Source organism: Zonotrichia albicollis, chromosome 4 (genome assembly GCF_047830755.1).
Source record: "Zonotrichia albicollis isolate bZonAlb1 chromosome 4, bZonAlb1.hap1, whole genome shotgun sequence".
Classification (NCBI taxonomy): Eukaryota; Metazoa; Chordata; class Aves; order Passeriformes; family Passerellidae; genus Zonotrichia; species Zonotrichia albicollis.
In genome coordinates, this window is record NC_133822.1 from 45,452,551 (window position 1) to 45,475,891 (window position 23,341).

General features: G+C 35.6%; 1 protein-coding gene across 4 annotated transcripts in view; it reads left to right on the forward strand.

Annotated features, from left to right (window-relative positions):
- The window catches only part of PPP1R12A (protein phosphatase 1 regulatory subunit 12A), a 113,025-nt gene that overhangs the window by 63,124 nt on the left and 26,560 nt on the right, over nucleotides 1-23,341 (forward strand). For 2 of the 4 annotated variants that reach the window (XM_074539674.1, XM_074539673.1), the window contains exons 3-15: nucleotides 62-180; nucleotides 6,309-6,468; nucleotides 8,262-8,406; nucleotides 10,580-10,654; nucleotides 11,126-11,214; nucleotides 11,342-11,499; nucleotides 15,542-15,663; nucleotides 17,690-17,806; nucleotides 18,168-18,383; nucleotides 19,171-19,265; nucleotides 20,215-20,337; nucleotides 21,708-21,869; nucleotides 22,310-22,486. In XM_074539674.1, the coding sequence (XP_074395775.1) occupies nucleotides 62-180; nucleotides 6,309-6,468; nucleotides 8,262-8,406; nucleotides 10,580-10,654; nucleotides 11,126-11,214; nucleotides 11,342-11,499; nucleotides 15,542-15,663; nucleotides 17,690-17,806; nucleotides 18,168-18,383; nucleotides 19,171-19,265; nucleotides 20,215-20,337; nucleotides 21,708-21,869; nucleotides 22,310-22,486 (1,758 nt within the window). The remainder of the gene's footprint in view (nucleotides 1-61; nucleotides 181-6,308; nucleotides 6,469-8,261; nucleotides 8,407-10,579; nucleotides 10,655-11,125; nucleotides 11,215-11,341; nucleotides 11,500-15,541; nucleotides 15,664-17,689; nucleotides 17,807-18,167; nucleotides 18,384-19,170; nucleotides 19,266-20,214; nucleotides 20,338-21,707; nucleotides 21,870-22,309; nucleotides 22,487-23,341) is intronic. The other 2 variants (XM_074539675.1, XM_074539672.1) reach the window with 1 other exon arrangement.

Here is a 23,341-nt window from a genome sequence, read left to right on the forward strand (position 1 = left end):
GGGTTTTTTTCATCAATTTTGCTGTGTTATTTACGGGCTTTTTTTCTTTGTCTGTTGGCAGGTATTTAATTAGTCAAGGAGCACATGTAGGAGCTGTAAATAGTGAAGGAGACACTCCATTAGATATTGCTGAAGAAGAGGCAATGGAAGAGCTGCTTCAGAATGAAGTAAATAGACAAGGTAATTTTGAATACAGAAGGGTGGTTGTATTTATGGACACTAAATGTATTTTTGAAAACTTGGGCTAAATTTTGACTGTTGAAGTCAATTTATTTTCTAAAGAGAGTTGGTCAGTATAGAATGTATGGTGTTTAGGTGTCTGTCTCTTAAAACAGATTTACATAATTTAACAGTAAAATACTAATTGTCTCTCAGGGCTTTGCCCAGTTTTAATTTATATGCTTAAACCCATTTAAAGCCCAAAGCAAATGGTGAAAAGAAACTGAAAGACATGATCTGCAGGGAAATGAGAGATACCTACTAAGATCAGAGATACACAGAAGTAGAGTGGATTTGTAAAGGCTTTGATTCAGTTAATTGGTAGTGTTAACAGAAATTTGATCAGCCATTTTTACAGTTAACACACAACGAACATCAGATTAGACAGTAGTGTGTATTTTTTGTCTGTATTACCATTTCTCTATTTTAATTGGTTGTTCTCTTTTCTAACAGTACTGTCAGTCTTGCTTAAGAGTTGTTTCTAGAGTTCACCTCAGCCTAGATTTTTTAAGGTTCTTGAAATGCTTGGCTTTACTGATGTGTGATACTAAATGACTGCGGTAGCTCTTTATCAAATTGGAATTGTTTGGGGAATGAACTCCTCCAAAATCTCTTTTATATGTTACTGCATTTTTTTAAAGAGATATTTTGTTATATAGGATTTTACATACATTTTTATAATGTGGATATTCAACATTACAAATTACAACAACACTAATTTTTATTCTTTTGCAAGTTTAATTATTTTGAACATCCCAATTGTAAAATCAGCATAATGCCACAGCACTGAAAATCTCAGTGAGGTTTACATATTTCACAGTTGAAGCTTACTGTAAACTGTGTAAGGTACCGTCTTTATAAATCTTAGAAGAAGGTATGTGTTCCCACACCATAGCTATTAGCTTCTAAAGGAATAATGTAGGTTGTTTTAAAATACTAAAGTTCACTTAGTATGGACAACCTACTTTCCTTCCTCTTGCATTTTTATGGCACTGGTTTGCTTGCTTGTTTCACGGAAGCAGGGAAGAGGGCGTGCATTATCCCTCCTTCTAAACTTGTCTTTGAAGACTTAAGAACTGAGGGCTTTTATGTGCAGAGATAAAATCAAAGGAATTATTTCATGATTGTGGGTGAGAGTGGACTAGGAAGGGTATGAATCTGGATGTGAACTTACAGTGGATATCTTACTAAATGAGACTCTTGTCTCAGCAATGATATTTTAATTACGCACCTTTGATGGCATCCTGGCTTGCATATAGATATTACATAAATTTGTGTATTAATGTTACATTAAAAAAGGATTATTTGGTCATTATCAGAATCACTTAAAAAGTGCATAATTGTGTTTGTTGTGGCTAGAGAAGTTAATAGCTATAAAATAGGAGCCTAATTGTTTCTCTTAAGGGGCAATTAATAGTGAGGCATTGTGACAGTTTCATCTTTGGCTATTCAGCTGTGTGTAGCTGAGTGTAATTATCTTCCAGCAGTGAGATAATTCCATATGATGCACTCCTTCATATTAAATAAAACATTGCCACAGTTTTGATAATGCAAGTTAACAGTGGGGTCAGTGGAATGATCAGCCCTGGCTCAGTGTTAAGGGTGATGGAAGACCAGCCTATTTATTTTGAAAATAAGCAAGCCTGGGTGACAAAATATCCTATCTCTGTGTAGATAAAATATGCAGTGTGAAAATTAAATAGGCACTTTCCATAACATTTTTGCCTTGCAATCCTTTCATGTATTTATTCCTGCGTTCATGGTAGCTTCATTTTTGTGATGTGTGTTAATGCTGTAAATTTGGCTTCCTACAGATTAGCAGAGTTGTTTGGTGGCAAAAAATTGCTTGGAAAGATCGGTCAGGTTCACTGTGATTTCAGATTTAAGTGATTATATTTGATGTTTGTTCCTGTTAGAAATCCAAGAAGAATCATTGGTTATGTCTCCTTTTTTGCTGCTTTTGTAGGCCTTTTGTCTTTATAAGAAATGTCAAAACAGACGACCCAGCTACTCAGCATTCTGTTAATCATCAATTTGTACTTAAGCCCATTTTTTAGCAGTTATCAAGCTGTATTTTAAGAACATGTCTTATTACAGGACAAAAGGTGGAAGCCTCTAGAGACACTAAATGCACAAAAATAAATCATAGAATACAATACAGTTCAGTTCTGTGTTACATTACAGGCTTAATAAAAGGAAGGATCTTCAATGTTTCCTCATCCTATTTTAGTATTCAGGCTCCAAGGTCTGACCTGACTAGAGAGGAGATGGTCAGTGATACAAAATAATCTTCTTGTTATACAGATTCTATTGTTATGAGTGTTGGCCATTAAAGAATAAAGATTTTCTAGTATTATTATCCAGTGGCTGTTTTTCTTTAGTCATTCAGATCCCCACATGCTGCACCTCTAAATTGCACCAAGGGTCAGGTGCCTTTTCTGTGCCTGTGTCTTCTTGTGTCCTGCTGAGCAAATAGAATGACTGACATAATGGACTGTGCAGGAATTGTGAACTAAGGGAATAGCTATCCTGTAACTGAAGCTGTACCACTCTGATAATTAGGAAAATGTTTTTCTACCCTAATCTTCAGTGGAGAATTATTAGCTTAATTATTTTTTAAGCTTAAAACCTTCCTTAGTTTTGTAATTTATGAGAAGGGAAATCACATGCTGAAGTAAGGTGTAAAGATTTTTTTGACCCAGTTACAAACACTTCACAGATAACAAAATCAGGTGTTTAATGGAAATTATTCCAGAGCAGTGCTGAACAACTGTTCTGTTTGCACTCCATATGGTTAAACTATTTTGTGTGTTATAAAAGCTCTTTTATCAAGGACTTCTGTTGGTCCTCCATATGACTAATACCTTTTGCATTGGTCAGTCCCATGTATATATAAGGGGCCACTGCAATTCTCAAAATCATTTAGCTTCATCAAAAATATTATTAACTTTCTCATTGTGACCTGTCATGTTTCTACTCTGCAGTGTTTCAGCACAGAGTTGTGGAAGTTGTCTTTTACCAGTAAAGTTTTCATTTGCACTCGTGAAAACCAGCAGACTTGGAAGAGATGTGGTTTTAGTCCTGGCCAGCCCTGGCCAGTTTTAAATGTTGTCTCTCCTCAGGGCTCGAGTAGGGTTACGTATAATGATTTGAAGTGACTTTTTTAGCTGTTGATTGTCAGATGGACTCCTAAAATTATTTTTAACTGCTTAAGCAGTTATTTTGAATTATAGGAAACATTATCACGAGGTGAGTTAGTGGGGAGAGGTGATGTGAGGTGAATCAGGGATTAAGTGTAGTAGCTATTTATTCAGTAACTATCAGAATGGTCACTCCTGTCCCAAGGAGAAAAACATGTTCCTCATTCTTAATTATAGGTGATGTAAAAAGACTGTCCCAGATGTATTGCTTAACTCAGATTTGTTTATATGGATAAAATGCGAACTATTACATTTGTATATAAACATTCACTTCGTGAAGTAAAAAGTGGGTTGATCTTCCCTGCAGTATCTATAAAACATGCCTTTATATGGCTGAGTCGTCCTGAAACAATGATTCAGCAGTTACATTTATGCTGAATTTTCATTAAATGCTCACTGAATGGCACACTGTTTTCAAACCTCATTTGGGCTGTTGAGTAAAACTTGTTGATCAGGAAAAAGTGGAAGCATTTAGCAATAAATTATTAATGCTATAAGTTGTTCGGCTGCCAGAGAGGTTAAGTGCGCTGGTGGTGTGAGCGAGTGCTGTGGCTGAGGCTGAGCTGGGAGGCAGCGCATTGCCATCTATGGGCCGTCGGGAGAAAGGGTTGGAAACAGATGATGAGCATTTTCTTTTCCCCTGGTCTGGAAAACAAAAGGAAGGAGAAAACCCCATACAAGGTATAATAAGGGCTGTTTACATTCCATTTTCTGTTGTTAATAATGGGAATTGTATTTATCTCAGAACACAACTTTTTTCTGTGCCACAAAGTTTAATTCCCATTTTCACTCCAGTTATTAATGTGGAATATTTTATTTAGATTGGCAAGATTCTGGTACTTTCTTCTGTTGAAATATGACCAGAAATTAACTGTCTTGTAAAATAATGTATTGAAACAGCCATTATACCTCTGTAACCTTTATGTTTTGCTTGGGCTTCAGAAATGCAGTAGTTTGTGATATTAATGGAAGTCTGTATTGAGTATTAGTTACTTTTTCTGCAAAGCATTGCTGTTTTGACATAATAATCTGGGTTGTTAGGGCTGTCTGGAAAGTAAGCTTAGATGTGACCCCTTAGAAGCTCACAAGATCAGGGCCTGGAATGAGTTTTTACTCTGTTCTTCCTTTATACCAAAGCACCTCAGCACAAACAGCTATGTAAACAACAGTTTTACACTGATAGGAGTTCAGATTCTTCAGGTGGAGAAGGTTACTCATGCTGATAAGGATTCACAGTTGGACTTTGAGCATACACAAAAGGGAATGGACATAAATGTGACTAAGAGATGATCAAACATACACTATTTATGATATAGTAGTATTTTGCAGGCAACACTGACATGTAAATGACTGTATTCTAGAGTATTGTGCCAGGATCTGCTGGTCACTGCTGTGTCATTCTGAAAGGAAAGCAGATGCTCATGCCCATGAAGTTAGTAGTTCACCTATCAATATGTAGGAGCTTCCTGAGGAATGAGAATATGTGACTATCAGTGTATTGTAGATTCAGAGTTCCTGGTCTTCACTCTTCATATTTGTCATACTTGAAAAGTTTTTTAGCTTTTTCCTCTGCTGAGTCCTTCAACAGCCTTGTATGTCTTCCTGCATCTTGGAGACTCAACATCCAGATTATGGTTTTTTGTCAGTTTCTGATAAAATGTAATTCTATTAATTTTTTACCTAAATTGTCAAGATTAAAATGGTTTTGCTGGGCAATTTATTGAATGAGTCTAGGGGTTTGGTCAAGTCCTCAGAACACTGACTGTTTAACTTGCTTCAATTACTTTATGGTACTTAGTGAAGTTTTATCTTTTGATTGTCTTTAGCATCAAGTTTTATAGTATATATATCTTAAGTCCCTGCATACCAGTGTGTAAGATTAGAGAAATCATACACATGAAAACATTTTGTTGAAGGTTGGGCCACTGATTTTCTGACAGAGGTCAACCCAGATACAGTTTGTGCTCTTGATGATCACAGTTTCTAAATTGCTTTTCCTTATGAGTTGTCACCTTTCAGCCATCGTTGCTAGAATTGTGCTCCTGCATAGTTCAAGATCTCTTTCCTGCTATGTTTTTAAGTAGTACTTACAAAAATGCTTGCAAATAATGTGATTGTATTACCCTTTCAGGGTCTGGAATTTATTTCCATTTGTTTAACCTGATGCATATACTTGTAGGTATTATGATGATAGACTGTATTTCTCCCTTTCCATCGGTGTATAATTTAATTTATTTTTGTGAGACATACTGTAAAAAGTTTTCGGTGTTTTGGATGTTTTTTTAGTAGAGCTATGAAAGTGCAATATCCAAAGTGTTGTCTATTTATGTAAAAGGTTTGTTATTCATGTTTTAGAAAGTATAGAAGGTATAGCTTCATTTTGTCACCACTGTTAAGAAGCAAGGTTGTTTCTCTTCCCATAGAGACCTGTTTGTAAAACAACTTCAGCTGTTTTCTACTGTGTACAGCTACATCAACACAGACTTGGTTTTTGGTGCTTAGAAAATTAAAATATAATTTTTCTCTTTTTTTATCAGGTCACTTCAGTAGTTATTAGTGTGATGGTAGACATTCTTAGAAGAATGAGTTTGAAGAGTTTTACTAGATTGATTTCATGATTATTTATTTCTAATACTTTGTCCACCCAGCCCCTCCTTTTGTTAAAAAAGGCATTGTGCAAGCTGTCCCTCAGTGTTGGATGTTTCCATAGCCTTGGAATTCATCTTCCAAAAAATGTACATATCTAACTTTGAACATTATTCAGGTTTAGGGGCTTTTTACTGTATCATATAAATGTAGCATAAAATTTGTTATATAATTGAAATGAATTATTTGAACTAAAATTTTTTGTGTCTTCTCTTCCCCTCTCCCCCCCCCTGTCTGAATTAGGGGTTGATATAGAATCAGCTCGCAAAGAAGAAGAACGAATAATGCTGAGAGATGCAAGACAGTGGCTCAACAGTGGCCATATAAGTGATGTCAGGCATGCAAAATCTGGTGGTACAGCACTTCATGTAGCTGCTGCTAAGGGCTATACAGAAGTCTTAAAGTAAGTGTGGTTTAGCTTTTTATATTTTTTTGTCTTGATGTAATGCTGCTTGGAATTGGGCACTTCTAACATTTAGGCAGTGTATCTTGAAAATCCCAGTCTCTAGAACAATCTATGCTCAATGCTTGATTTGATGTTTTCAAGCACTCATAAATCATGACGTGGCTAGCTTTCTATTCTAAGTCATTCAAAATATGAATATAGTATACATGTTGAACCTAAATACTTACTTGTAAGAGAAGAAAGTTGATTAAAAACTTCCCTGTTTCTAAAGACAGCTATGTAAACAAGCTTAAGAGCTTTTTATAATGCCAGTTAGCATCCTGGTTGGTGCATATTTTCAGGACACCATATTTATTTCCATACATAAAACAGAGTTTGTAATTCAGGCTAAAAGTTTTTACACTTAAAAACCAGATAATTTAACTTTGTGTTTTGATGATGTTTTTAAAATTCAATTCAGTGACTCTTGAAGTCTTCCCTGGAAAGCTTTAGGCTTCAGATGTCCCCTAATTCACTGCTTTTCATCAATCTAATATGAGTATATATCGTAACATATTTAATTTCTTTTTCATCAAAGCTTTACTTTTTTGTAGTAAAGCATAATTAGTAGTACATTGCTTTAATGTGATTGTAAATTTAATTGACTGCTTTAGCAGTGCTAGGAGTTCTTACAAACTGTAACATAAGTGAAAATGAGCATGCATCCTGACTGGGAGTATTGATGCTTTAAGGTCTGCAGAGCAATTTCTTGAATGGGAGTTCTGTTTCAAAAAACCCTGATGCTTCAACACGATCGAGACAAATTACTCTGTTAAAAAAAGGAATTTGTGTTTTAGAGTGGCAGGTGTCTGTAAGGGAGTTGTATCTATAACTGTTTAGATATTTTTTAGTACCCTCAGTTACTGTGTTTTTTTGTAGTCCAGTCTGTATATTTCTCCTAGGAGAGGCAAAACATATGTGCAGGCAGTTTTTGTGATTGCTATAATTATCAAAAATGTGTGCTCTGTATTGGATGCAAGACTGCAAGATTTGCAGCTCAGCATGTGTGGAAGTTGACTCATTGGAGGACATTACTATAAGTATATTGGCTTTTGAGAAACTTGAAAATTTGTTTGGAAAAAATTTTGTTCTTACGTGATTTCTAACAATTATGAACAGTGGTTCAGACAGCTCTTTACATAAAAATACTTGTTGGGTTAAGTGTCCTTTGTCACTTTGATGCTTACCTGAGACCCATGATGAATGTGAGTCCTGAATGCAGGCAGAACAGCAGGTCCTCTCTTTGAGGAACTCTGCTCCCTCTCAGAGAACAGTTAAAGCATGTAAACACTAGAATTTTGCAAAAAGTTGATGACAGGAAGTGAAAGTTCCAAACAGCTGTTTTTAGAATGGAAGGAGGTTTTAATGGTTTACTAATAAGAACACTATATCTAACAATTTTTTACATTTTACAACTCTTTTCCTTAAAAATAGCCTTTTGCCTATTACCACATGTACAAAGAATATCTAACTGTAGAGACAATGGTCTTTGGAGAGGAAGTGAATAGAGTAGAAAATGGAAAAGGCTGTTTTTCTTGAATTTTTCCTTAAAATATGTATACATACCTGCTAAACAATTAAAAGGCAGATGTTTCTGTGAGAAGTAAAATTAATCAATTGTCAGCAGCCCAATGAAAATATCTGTGAGAAAAAAAGAGAAATATATTACCATAGAGCAGTTTTACAATTTTTACGAAAATTTATTTATCCCTGTCAGCAGTGTCAAGATCTATTTCTTTTAATTCCCTCAGGCTTTTAATACAGGCTCACTACGATGTAAATATTAAAGATTATGATGGCTGGACACCACTTCATGCTGCTGCTCACTGGGGTAAAGAAGAAGCATGTCGCATTTTAGTGGAAAACCTATGTGATATGGAGGCTGTCAACAAAGTGGTAGGATTTTTATGTAATCCTTGTCAAGATACAAAGTTCTGGTCTCTAAAGTGACTTTAGAAGCCAGGGTAAGAAAAGTGATGATAAACTGCTGTTTACTGTCCGTGGAGCTTTATATAATGCATGTGTTGTCAAAACAGCATGGTTGTGTTCAGAACTAAATTCTCTGATTGTCTAAATTAATTTAAAGGCCAACTTTATGCTTAGCTCTGTATTAAATGATCCATTCAATCTTTGGCATGGAAATTAATAATTGAAAGAGTTTGTTGGCATTTCAGAGGTACAGAATTAGTGACTTGATGGATTGCATTTCAGACTTTTATCTGATCTCTGGAGGTGTTGATGGTGCCTTTGGGTAGTGATTTAACTCTTAAAATCAGTTTGTGTTGGTATATTGAAGAGTTGTCACTATATTATGCTGATTTGGGTGTGGTGGAAGAAAGCTGTAGGCAGCTCTGCACCCCCTGGACATAACCTGAATGCTTCCAAAGCTCTATTTCTTTGACTTTCATGCAATGGCCTGTGTGGCTTGCTGATCTTGCTCCCAGTAGACATAAATATGTTCATGAGTTCACATAGCCATCAAAAGGATCCAAACCTTTTTTCTCAGCCAGTGCTGAGCTCTCATTCTTCTCTTGTTAGTGTGTTTTACAGATAGATTCTGTTCTCCTTCCAATTTATGTGTTAGATTTTTTTGCTGGGGTTATGCACTAGAGAGCACTCTCTAGTACGTTCAAATCCACTGGACAAGAATAAGCAAAAAGGAGACATAGAGACGTAGCAGCTTTTTTTCATATGGAGTTGTTTCTGCAAGCTAGGAGAGATTTGCCTGTTTTTAAGTAAGCTAGTAAGCATTTTGCTTTCAGAGATGTGGGGATTGAAAGCTCTAGATTTGGTTTCAGTTGTATGTGCTTAGCATCTCAGAGAACTTAGCCATTATTGTTTAGGCACCTGACTTCAGCTGTCAGCTGTTGCAGATTTGATTTAAGGTGTAACCTTCCAACTGCAACGGTTTCCTGCAAAGTGACTTTTTGTGGTCATAGTAGGTCTAACTACCACCTAACAACTACCTGAAAGTAGAAGGCCACATTAAAAACTGTAGTTATAATGCAAATATAAATTTGTGGTAATAGTTCATGTGGTAGAAGACCTCAAGCTGTTTTGGCTAATTCTTGTTGAAAGGTGCACGTGCTTCTGCTGTATGATCAGAATTAGTAGTTTAAAGGTTCATCCTTTCTAACCAGTTAAGATAGTCTTCACAGTGTAATTAGGAATAAGTTGGCCTTTAGTTAACATCTTGAGAAACTGAAATAAGCAGAGACAAACAGGAGCACCTTTCATTATTTTTATAAGCTGCTGAGGCCACATTTAAATGACTGCTCTGTTTTTATTACTGGTTGTTGTACAGAAGTACAATATGTACTTCTTTACATATGAAGTGCAATGATCTTGTCATGATCCCCCCCAAGCATCTCAGTAAGCCCACCCAGCATGTTGATCCAGATGCATTTATGCCAGTGAATACAGGACTTTGCCTAGATTCCAGCCTTCAAGTATATGGCCCATGGAAATCATACCCTAAGGAGAAATAACAAGTGGTTGTAGCAGATCTTTTATAAAATAGAGTGTAAATTGTAAACTAGAGTTTTGCTGTAAACTGTGAATGCATGACTGCTTAAATTTAGTGCAACTCCTTTAAATCATTAAAACTTCAAAAATCAAGCTGTATATGATCGTCTAAGATGGGCAGGATACTGAACTGCTCAGGATCCATCAATTCAACTGCCATTGTGAACAGTTGTTTGGCACTAATACTGTGAGATTATATTCATCAATCTACTTTTCATTCATGGTGTTCTTTTTTTCCTTCAAACTATAGTAAAATTTTATTGTCATGTCTTTTACCACTTAAAAATATGTTTACTCATCAGGTATAAGTGTTTTTTTAAAAATTTCTCCCCCACCACCCCACCCAAAAAAAGTGAATATTGCAAAACTGTTTTCAAGTACTGACAGACTAACAGTTTGCAGTAGAGCTTGATTCATATTTTCCAGTTTCTCTCTCTAAATGTTCTCCTTAACCTGCATCATCATGAGATGAAAAGACATCGTAGTCCCATACATTTAAAGTCTGTTGTACAATTATGGTGTTTTACTTCTTCCCTTTCTCCAGGGCCAGACAGCATTTGATGTGGCAGATGAAGATATTCTAGGATATTTAGAAGAGTTACAAAAGAAGCAGAATCTGGTAGGCCTTGTGCATATACATATATATATATATATATATATGTGTGTATATATATATGTGTGTGTGTGTTGCATTTTAATATACATATGATTATAGTATCCACCTCAGGGCAGGATAAAAATTAAAACTAAAGTTTTAAATTCAGGGCTTCAATTCAGGTGATGCCACAGTCATCTCAAAAGGTCTTTTATGCCTTTACTTGTCACCCATGGTGACCAAAAAAGCCTTGGAAGAAAAAAGGCAATCTACAACTTGCCTTGTCCAGTGGGCATTTGCTGATCCAAAATATCAACAGTGAGCATCTTACTTGGAATAACAGTTTCTAAGATTTTTAGAGCTTTGAACATTCACACTTTGTGAAATTTTTTACACATTCTAGTGTTTATAGTAATTAGAAATTCCCCTCCGTTTGTTATTTTGTCACACTGATGCCATTCTAACAATTAAACTGCATCATTTTCTGTTTTGAAGCTTCATAGTGAAAAACGTGAAAAGAAATCTCCCCTAATTGAATCCACAGCCAACTTGGATAATAATCAGACACAGAAAACATTTAAAAAGTAAGTAAAAATAAAAAAAATTGTGAAGTCTTTAAAAAAGATGACTTTACAACTGTCACAAAGTCCTACTTAACAGGCTTTAGTAAATTTTTCAGTACTTAGTAAATACTTTTCTTTACAAACTCAGTAAGGAGACGCTGATTATGGAGCAAGAAAAGAATGCATCTAGTATAGAGTCTCTGGAGCAAGAGAAAGCAGATGAAGAAGAAGAAGGAAAGAAGGATGAATCCAGTTGTTCTAGTGAAGAGGAAGAGGATGATGACTCAGAGTCTGAAGCAGAGACAGGTATGTTATTTGGAGCATTGCATTTCATTAAATATATACTTTCTAAATTTACTTGTTTAATATCACATGATACAGAATTAAGCATCTTACATTTCTCTTATTCTTTTGTGTTTCACTAAGTTTCCAGTTATTTGAAAGTAAGTTTGTATATGTCTAAAATTGAGTCGTAACAGATGTATCAAATGGATGTCTGCACTGGTAGCTACTTAGGTTAAAGCTATTAGCCAGCTTACTTGATTGGCTGCTTAACAAATAGATGCTGTTAATTAGATAGATAAAATAATATAAGCCTGAAGTAGCATGTCAGAAACATTGAAAAAGTTAGAAGGTCAAATTAGAGAGGAAGAATTCTTAGCAGTATTTGCTTGTGGAACTGGTGCAGAGATTGGATCAGAAGTGCAAACATTCTCATTTGTTCTTACCATCTTGAAGTAATTACTACTTAATCTGGCTCAGGTATTCATAAAGTAGTAGTGCATATATTTTCAGTGTGTTCTGAGATAAACTTTTAAATGTATTATTTTAATGTTGACTGTTAATTCATATATAACTTCAAGAGGAATGTTCTTTGAAAAGTTTTGCATTGTATGCACATTACTCTATATTTTTCTTCTGAGAAATAGAATTAGTGGGTTGTTTTTTTCTTAAACAATTATCAGAGCAGTAAGTACTAATAAAAGAGCAAAATGTATCTTTTCCTTTCAAACCATAAAACAAGCGTCTGACAATAAGTGTTTAAAGATATGTGTTTAATCCTAATAAAGAATATTAGAATTGCAATGCAGCAGTACCTTACATAGACATGGATGTCATTAGAAACAGTCTGTTAATATTTTATACATTAACTTTTAAAAATAACCAGGTTTAGTGAGCTGTCAGTTTTTATTTTAATACATTCTAATTTCTACACCTGAAAAGACAAGACTAATAGTGTATTTCAGAGCTAGCCAATTTATCATAAGCATTTAATGTAGATAGAAGTAAAAATAACTTGTGAAACCAAACTTTCTATTGTGGTTTAATTTTTTTTTTGTAGTTTGAAATAATCCAGCATTTCTATATTAAGCTGAAAAAAAGTGTCTGGCAGGCTTTGTAATTACTTTTTTACCTTAGTGTACTTGCATCCATTATTTACTGAGCTTTGCTAAACTCAAACTACTTATAATATATAACATGTAGTAATTTCTCTGTCACTGAGCTGACTGTAATGTCTGCTGAACTTTATGACTCTGGTAACTGTGTTCTCTTCATTGCCAGTAGTTCGTGCCAGGAAAATTTGACTGTGACACAAGAATTAATTTATGTAAACTTCAGGGGTTTTAATATCAACAAGGCTTTATCATACTTTATTTGGCAAGATACACTTGAAGCTTTTCCCTGTAGAGCTACATCTCTTAAGTTCCAAGATTTTACTTTCCCTTTTTTTTACCGTTATTCAGCTTAAGGTAGTTAAAGATTTTTCAAGTGAAAAATATTATTATTATAAGGAGCATTCTGGTTGTGGAATATTTTAACAGTGTTCTGTATTCTATAGTTGTGGAAAAGGTGATTTCAGATCTTTTGGCATAATTGAAAGGTTTTCCTGTGTTTTTATTTCATTGGTTATGTGAGAATATAGTTTAAATATAAATACACTTCTGTCTGTAAGACCAAGAAGGAAAACATGAATATGAAAGTAGCTCATTGCAAAGGACAGGGAAACAAGATAAAAAATAAAATTTTCCTAAGTTCAGGTTTTGTAACTTACTCTTTTTGATGTACTCTAATTTTTTTTTTAATTAGTCCATATCAGCTTAGTCATGCATACAACTATGCTCTTGCTGCTCTATTAATATTTTCAGAATACAATTGTGAAAAATCCATTTTTTCCTTCCGTGCTTTCACTCCTGATAACTTTTTCTGATGCCTTGAGAGGCCACCTAGAACAGAGGCTAGATAGAGTTACAGGAATAAAGTAGGTATTTATTAAAAGGCCTTCAAAGGATGAAGCTTGGGCAGCAAAAGAGCCTGGCCAAGGCTACACCCAAGATGGACAACAGATCACAAGTTTTTAGACTTTTATAACTTTTGGTCCATTTACATATTAGGGTTAAATGTCCAATTACAGCTTCAGGTTATGAAGTCCCATTCACCCAGATTGCTCTTCTCAATTCACTGTTTATAACTTTTGGGCCTGAAGCTGCAACAGTGTTTTTGGGTCTCGGGCCGGACAAGGATTGTTTTGTCTAACTAAACTGTGAGGAGAAGGTGCTAACACTGTATGTGAAGTTCAGAGTTATCTACTGCTGCAGTACAGAATCTGGAAAACTGAAAGCTAAAATTTAAGGAGTCATTTCTGTGTATTTTAAAGATGTATTGCTTACAAATTTCTATCAGATCTGCCTGTGCATCATCTCGAATCATACTGTCAGTCCACATTGCCTTGTTCAGCTTTTTATAACCTAGAATTTTACCACCCATTTTTTTGACTTGTGTTTAAAAAGAACTTTCCATATAGGGCCGTTGGTCATGTAAGCTATTTATATTTGTATTTGTTTACTGCTTAACTAACATTCAAAACATCTGTTCAACTATGTCCATAAAACTAAAAGAAGTGTGTAACACCAATACTGTGAATTACACAACTTCTAATTGTATATCAGTACTTTATTGAATTTAAATGTTAGTTGGAAGAACACTGCATGAAAACCTTGTATACTTTCTAAATTAATTGCTCCCAGGCTGTATGGGTCACATAGATGGGAAGATGTGTAGGCCAGAACCATTGGGTGTTGAACCCCCATGTTGCTTCATACTGCCCTAATAAATAGGAGGCAACATCCAAGCCTGAAGAATGTGCAGTTCAAATACACGAAAAAGAAGTGAAGGTGTAACATTATGAAGCTCAAGCAAAAGCAGTGACAGCAGCTTTTGTATCTCAATCATGACATTTTCTGTGAGTTTGTGTAAGAAGGGTTAAGGTTTATGAACCATGGGCAGAGGAAGGAATTTGGAGAAAGCAGAAGAGACTAGGTAGGTAGACAGTGAAATGTGGGTAAGAAAAGCAAGGGAAAGAGAAGGAATGAAGCAAATGGTAAATTGGTGCTGTGGAAGGCAAGTCCTGTCTCAGGTCATTCTGGTGACCAGAATTCCTGATGTGCTTCTCTGTACAGTTAATTATTTCTTTGAACTCAAACATGCATAATTATCAGAGAATAAAGGTTTCATTTTAAATTCGCCCCTGCTTTCTGTACTTAATTAACTGTTACAGAGTCACAGAATCAAAGAAATCATCAAGTCCAACTTTCCCTGCCAAGGCAGGGTGACCCTAGAGCAGGTTACACACAAAAGCATCCAGGTGGGTTTTAAATGTCTCCAGAGAGGGAGATTTCACAACCTCCCTGGACAGCCTCTTTCAGAACTCTTCCACCCTCAATGTTCTTCCTCATGTTGAGGTGGAACTCCTTGTATTTTAGTTTATGGCTATTGCTCCTTGTCCTGTCACTGGACAGCACCAAGAAGAGTCTGGCACCACCCTCGACACTTGCCTTTGAGATACTTATATACATTAATGAGATCAGATGAGATGCTAACAGATCTCCCACTGTTTCAGTTTTTATGGTCATTAGCCAGATGCTGAAATACAGGCTGTGTGGGGAGACTGAAATCTGTCTCCAGAGGTTTCCAAGATGTGACTCATCTAAGCCGTTAGCAACCTGATTCATAGGCAGTATTGACCCTCCTTTGAGCAGAAGGGTGAGTTAGGTGATCTCCTGAGTCACTTTGAATGATTCTGTACCTCTGTCTCTGCATCTCTGAGTGGTAACACCTGATGAATACAAAAAAATTGTTGCATGCTGCGTGCTCAGCTGTTTAGGAAAACAAGGTGGACCTAGCTAAGATGTAAAGTAGGAGTGAGGGAGAAAACACTGAGAAATAAATAATAAAATGCTGGTCATAAAGTTAACTGTCAAATTTCTTGGATGAAAATTCAGTTAGGTGTTGTAAAGGTGATGAAATTGTGAATGAAGAATGAAGATTAAATCTTGTCAATATTTTGCAGATAAGACCAAAACCTTGGCAGCTAATAATGCAAATACCACAAGTACACAATCAGCATCAGTAGCTGTGACGGCGCCCTCAGTAGCTGGTGGCCAAGGGGCACCTACATCCCCTGTTAAGAAGGTAAAAGAAAATACCTTTTTATTTTATATTATATTGTAACCTTATGATTTTCTCTTTCTTTTTTCTGTGTAAGTATATATTTTTTATTCTAGTGTAAATAGTTGATCTGATTAACCGGTGAATTGAGAAAAGTATGCGCAGATTCTTAAAATACTTTATGTTCTTCCCCAGATGCTGTTAATTTTTTTTTAATTTTGAATGACTTCAATTCTGCACAGGGACCTAAAATACAGAGCTATTAAATAGCTGAATGTAAAATCATTCTGAAAAAGAAAATGCTATTGCATAGTGAGTGGAGTTCTGGTATTTTCTGAAACTAAACTTCATCTTTTGAAAGTCTTTTCTATGTCAAACTCCTCCAGAATTTCTAGAACCTACAGTTCTTGTGTTTCTCAGTACCTGTATTTCTGATGCACTTAATTCGAGGGAGGCAGGCATGACCATATGACTTTTGGGAGTCCCTTGGAGTGTTCACCTAGTACTTTGGCAGAGAAGTTGAAAATTATACCTGAAATAAGAAGTAGAAAATTGTGTGGGTCTCATCCTTGTTTTAATATGGTTAGGACCTCATGGAAGAGCTAGATAATAGGGACACATGATTTATTCAATGCGTAGCTCAAAGCCACACCTAGCAAAGCCATATTGCTTGCTGGAAGCTTTTACAGCTTGTAACTTTACAGGAGAAGTTAATTTGGATGAACTTGGGTTTTACTTGGTAAGGGGAAGATAGGTATCTTGGGGGAAAAAATACAGTAGATAAGAAAGCATAGTCAGAAGTCCAACTTTTAGAATATTGGAGCAAGCTGGGTAGTAAGCCAGTAAATTTTCATTTGTCATTCCTTACAACTTTCCTGTACGCATCATCATCAAAGTGTAGCCCTGTACTAGTGCATCTGAAATGCATGTTCAGGAGAAGTGATAACCATGATATACTGCAGCCACAGTAGAAAGAAAAGACATACCACTAGGACATACTACTCTGAATTGTATTTTGCTCCTGGGAGCTTACTGGGGTTATACTTCCATATTCACAGTAGAATCTAATAGTGGTTCATTTTACAAAGTATACTTTAGGTGCAGGTATGTGATTGAATGCTGTGGGGGAGTACTTTCATAAGAGAGGAAATAAGCTTGATTTTAAGCTAAATTACAAGCTTTTATAAATCATCAATACACTTCTGATTCTGTTATGCAGAAATTAATGGTTTATATTTTGGTCTTCTAGGTAAAAGGTACAGGCTAACAATAAACTGTAGTTATCTTCCTATTACTAGGAAAGCTCAGGGCCTTCTGTAACTATAAAATAAATGCACTTTATAGCAAAAATATTATCTTGTAACATAGCAGGTACATGTGATCTAAAGGAGCAGTTACAGCTCCTGTTGATAAACAAAAATGCTTTAAACTGTTTTTACCAGTGAAGGTAAAGCAGCACTCTGTGTGTGATCTTGCACCTATGCTTGCACCTGCCTTTTTGGGTCTGCACCATCTGATCTGCTGTAGCTGCACTTCTGCTTTTACATCACAGATGGCCGAACCAAGAGGTGCAGATGCAGTGTACTAAGCTAAAGTCAGGTTTCCTTCAGTCTGCTGCTCTGTGACTGCAGGTACTGAAGGTAAGGCAAGTCCGGGAGGATAGCCACGCTAGCTATTGGCATGTGGGATGTGATTCAGGGATATGAATGATACATGGTAAGAAGATGAGGGGTATGTTAGTGTGAATCTTCCAGTACTCTCAACAGTGTGAAGATTTAGGCCACAGACCTTGTAAGGTCACAGGCTTTGTTGTTCTTTACTATGCAAGCTGTAATTCTGTCTCTGAATGAGGTAAACATGCTGTGTTACATTGAGCTGTTATCTGTTACTATGGTTTTAAGTCTCTTACTGCTTCTTTGGTATTTTTGTGTTGTGATGAAGAGTTACTTACTATAAGCCTAGGAACAAACTATATGGTGTTAAAACAACCTTTGGTTTCTCTTTTCCTTCCTTTCAATCTTCATCTTTGTCTTGTCTGAATTGGCTTTAGTATGATTTCATTCCTCCTATCATGCCTGTCGTGGAGTCAGTAGATCCTGCATCATGGAGGCAGGGCTTGCGCAAAACTGGCATTGTTCTTGTGCCCAGTAAGGGTGAAAAATCTATGGTGAGGTTCTTGCGTGCACAGGTTTATGTACAGGTTGCAAAATAACATATTTAATCAAAATGTTAATACCAGATTTGCATGTTTCTAAGTTCTTATCTCAAGTTCACAGCGTGTATTACAAAGTGTGAGTTTTTGTAAGCTAACTTTTATAAGAGTGGTATTCCTTGACCGGTCTTACGTTTCTGATCCCATTGACTAATTCAAGAGAAAAGTGCATAGGTTGCCTCTCACTACAACTTCCCTACAAGTTCAGCACTTGTGATTATTAAAAACAGTTGTGTTCTCGAATCTTTGCAAGGAGCATGAATTACCACAGATAACATAAATTAATAATGTAAATTCATTTTCATGTGTTTTATAGTTTCCAACATCTACAACCAAGGTTTCTCCCAAAGATGAAGAGAGGAAAGATGAATCTCCTGCTTCATGGAGGTTGGGTCTTAGAAAAACAGGTAGTTATGGTGCACTTGCAGAGATTACTGCTTCCAAAGAAGCTCAGAAAGAAAAGGACTCTGCAGGTGTTATGCGTTCTGCATCAAGTCCTAAACTTTCCTCTTCACTGGACAACAAAGAAAAGGTAAAAATTTTCAGGGTAAAACAACATTTTGAGGACTTCTTATACCTTTCTTAGTATAGATGTTAATGATATATTATAGAAGTAAGATTGTAGTACACATCTGTTCTTTACTAAAATTCCAAAAAGTGAAATTACAGAGCTTCTTTATATAGTATCTCTCAAAGTGTAATATGCTCCTTCAGTGTCTGGTGACCTGGTACATGGGTCTGGCATTTTATTCATTTTTAGGACTTGCAAAGCTAGTGGTCATTTTTGCAGTTCGGGGACATGGGAGATTTGATAGCACTTGTATCACTTGGAGAATTATGCTAAAAGAATCTTACAAATGAAAGAAGTCTCTTTTGTATTAAATTTCATTTTGTAGTTATTTTTTATTTTCAAAAATTGGTTCTGTAAATAAACATGGATACGCTAAACCAAGTGTTGTTCCGGTACCTGAACAAAATAAAACTTGTGCTTCTGTTTTAAATACAAATGTTTATATGATTTAAAGATTAAGAATAGTAATGTACTGTGCTACATAAAAATACTGAACCAGTTGCTTTCAGGAATCACTGATGGAAGTGTACTGCAGCAAAGCAGAAAAAAAAAGTCATTAGCATTACTAGAATGGAAACATTAGCAGTTTCATTTTCCTGTTGTAGCCTTTTATGATATTTAACTAAAACTTTAAACTCGTTTGTATAATCAGGCTACAATAAACATGGTCAGAGTTGGCATAATGATCCTTTTCCAGACAAGATAATCAATAATAGTAACAATTAACAAAAAAACTAATGTCTTTCAGGAGAAAGATGGAAAAGGAACTCGACTTGCATATGTTGCACCTACAATACCAAGACGGCTGGCCAGTACCTCTGACATTGATGAAAAAGAAAACAGGTGACTATGAAGTTATATATCATTTAATATGAAATTAAATAAGATTTTAGAGTGACTGACAAACTTTGATGTTTTAAAACTGTGCTAATTTGTAGCATTGTCTGACTGTATAGGTTATGTAGAAAACCAACTGTTTGCAACTGCAGAAGTGCTAACATACATTATCATGCAAAAAGTGGTACATTATGATGGCCAAGGGTATCTGAACATAGAATACATCTTTTCAAAGTTTTGTTTTATTTTGCCTCCTACACCTGATTGCCTTATATATAATTTTGTGAAAGACATGTTTTATTCTTCCTATTGTCTGAACTTCAGATTTTGAGCTGGTATTTTTGTTAGAAATTCAGTTTTTGTATGTCAGTTTTTGGGATAGTTTTTCTAAGTAGCTTTTTGCAAGGTCATTCCTTGCTGCTATAAACTGCAACAACAGCCTGGAAATTCCTTATGACTGAAGTCATGTCAGCTAGTGATACATGTCAGACCCCTCAGGAATGGCTACTGCAAGCCTACTTAGGCTGGTCTTAGAGTATCATGAGTTCTAAAGGCTTGCCAGCTTTTAAACTTCTTATAACATCAAAGAATGAAAAATGCTATCAAAACAGCTATTAAAAAGCCAAGTAGATTTCCCTTATTGCACTGGATAATCTCAGGAGCAAACAGAAAAACATCTTGTTCCTTTTTGCAGAAAAACAAAGCTAGCAATGACCACAGATAAAAAGCAACAATTGATTTAATGTTGATTAGGTCCTCTTTAGCAGTTTTCTTTTGATGCTACTTTCTTCTTATATTTCTAATTGTGTTACTAGGAATGTAGTATTTTTTCACACAGCTTGAAAACGATTTTTAAGTGTGTTATCCAGGATTTTAATTCAAAGTTCCTGTTCAACTCACATCCAAGAACAGCCTTCTTTAATGTGAGTTTGCTAAACTAAAATCTCTTTTACAGGGATTCGTCTGCTAGTTCAATACGTGGTGGCAGTTCCTACACCAGGAGAAAATGGGAGGAAGATGTCAAGAAAAACAATTTAAATGAAGGTCCTGCGTCATTAAACACAAGTTATCAAAAAAGGTGTGGGGTTTTCTCTTTTTTTTAATCAAAATAGGCTTAAAAGTTAACAAGCACTGAATCATTTTGTAAGGACAGTTTAAAACTGAATGGTGACATTGCCATGTTCATAATAATTGCAAAGTGTGCATTGCAATGGTTATGCTGGTTTTAAACATGCAGTTGTATGCTGATGAAGTGGTTGTGCTGATTTTAATCTATGTAATTAAAGTTAGATGCTTGCTTTTTCCAGTGGTTTATTTCAGTTTGGGGTTCATTTGATGCTTTCCAGATTAGTTCAGTAGTCAAAGACAATTTTTGAAAATGTTGCAATAGGTATAATTCTGCTTGGTATATGAAAAGGGGGAAAACACTGTTGTATTCTGGTTATTGCATGACAGTCTTGGAGGTATTGGACTGCTGTCCGTAATTGTAAATTATAGCCATACCTATATTGAGTATCAGCATCATAGAATACATAAAATTCACTTGAATGCAAAGTAAATTATGAAAATACGAGGATAGTTCTCAGGTGTGCTGGTTCCTAACTTGCAGAATTTTCTTAGGAGGAATCATATGCTGCATATATACTACATGATGAACTTTGCTGCATTGTGTCATTTCAGTGTAGCTATGTGAGTCAAATTCTTCATTGTAATTAGTGGGGCAATAAATAGCTAAAATGAATAGATCAAGGAAAAGAGTCGAATAACTAAGCTGCATATTGGTACATGCTGCTGATGTGCACAGTACATACTTAGCATTTTTTTGTCTTGACATTGATGTTATCAGTTATCAGGCTGTCTCATACAACATAATGCATATTTATTTCTTGTAAACCATTGGGTCTGCTTTATAGCTTGAAGAGCAAGGGAAAAACCTGAGTGGGAGGTTATTCTTCCTGGGAATGATTAAAGATTTTTTTTTTTTTTAATGGGGCAGTATATTTAATTGCTTTCAAATTATAAGAGGAGTGATATTGATGACATTTTCTTTCCTGACAAGCTGTGCAGTAAGGTTCTGCATTTTCTGAGGTATTCAGTGTGGGTGAAACAGCAGTTTAAAAATGGGACATTTGGGGGCCCTGTATGAATGCTTTAGTAGATCTGATCAAGACATTCTTACATAAACGAGTGAGACTCCATTCTTTATCCTCTTTGGTGAAGAAATGGTTGGGACTAAGGGACACTTCTGCCGCCCTCCAAAATCATAAATTAAAAGTCCTAGCCAAGGAAAAAATAGAAAAAAAGCTTCTTTTGCACCAGAAGTTTCCAAGACTCAACTGAGGCACAGAATACATGGGCAGAAGTTGAGTAGATCATTCAAAGCTTGGTGATATTTTAATGAGTAAATATCAGTAATAAATGCCATCATTGTACATGTCTCTCCTTCAGTGGCTCCTTTGGTAGAAGACAAGATGATTTGATAAGTTCTAATGTTCCAAGTACTGCATCAACAGTTACCTCTTCTGCTGGTCCTCAGAAAACGCTGCCTGCCAGCACAAACACTACTACGAAGAGTACAACGGGTTCTACTTCAGCAGGTGTACAAAGCAGGTAATGGCACCAGGACATTTTGTTCCTTTTTTTTGTCAGGTCTACTGTGTGCTTATGTATGTGCATGCGTTCTTGTTTAGTAGATCCTGGGGCTCTGGATTTTTTCACTTTACTGTTAAATTTGTTTTGATTTTATTCAATTTGGCTCAAAAATTGTGAATGGCTTTCTACTGTAACATGAAAGCCATGTCAGTATAAAAGAATAAATCAAATGTTAGAAGGGTCTGGAGAATAAAAGTTAAATTTTTGTGAACTGGTAATTCTTAATTTATTCAATTTAATAGCTCAAGCTGAGCTTTCATAGTAGAGACCTTTCTCAGTTTGCTTCCTAAAAAAAATCCATCCCTCATTTTACATGTTATTAGTTGTTTAGTAAAGTGCTTTCATTGTTTAGCTGTTTCCTTTTCTCTTTTTTTGTGTTGCTACTTGTTATGCTGTAGTACCTCAAATCGTTTGTGGGCTGAGGATAGTACTGAGAAAGAAAAGGACAGTGTTCCTACAGCAGTGACCGTTCCTGTTGCACCATCAGTTGTAAATGCTGCAGCCACTACTACAGCCATGACTACAGCTACTTCTGGCACTGTGTCCTCAACATCAGAGGTCAGGGAGAGACGGAGGTGTGTAAAGGTCCTAAGAGTAATGTTGCTCTTACCCAAAAGTTATACTTTTTATTTATTATTTAAAGGAATGTGTTGGTTACCACAGATTTGAACAGTATGGGGTGTAAAGCAATGTTGTTTTCTTGCTGTGCATTGAAACAACTGGTACCTCAGTTTATCTAAGAGCTTAGTACTAATAGAGACCATTAATGAAATTTAAACTGTGATATTGTATGTTTTTGACTGGCCTTGGTTACTCATATGGTATATGGTATTTTCAGATTTTATTTATCTTTATAGATTAAATAAGTCCTCTTAGAAGTACCAGTAATGCAACTCTCTAAAAACACTGAATTAAAAATAATTAAATTATCAATTAATTAATTACTACAATTACATGCTGCAGACTGAGGTAGTGTGCCATTGGCAGTATCCTAATAAGGCACAGCATAGCGGTTTTTCAATAATTTTGTATGCCTGACATTATTGAGAAGAGAGTATTGAACCCAACACATTCTGTTTGTTTCATTGCATGATTTAGGGTGTCTTCTACTTGAAAGATAGTCATACAATTTTAAATGCAATGCTTTAAGAGATATTCAGTATGAAGAGTGAGTAAGAAGCTGATGTAAATCTCATTTTAAGAATATGGTGGGTTTTTCTGTTTACAGTTCCATGAAGGATGACTTAAGATTGGTGCATATTTGTTTCCATAAAGAGTTGTTGCCTTCTATTTATGGAAGCAAAAATAAGATTTCAAAAGATTGGTAATTCATGTTAGCTTTCCTTTGTTCTTCTTTTTCTGGGTTCTTATAAATGTTTATCCTTTAACCCTCCTGCTGCAAGTTCAGATTTGTGTGTTGCTCCTGTAGT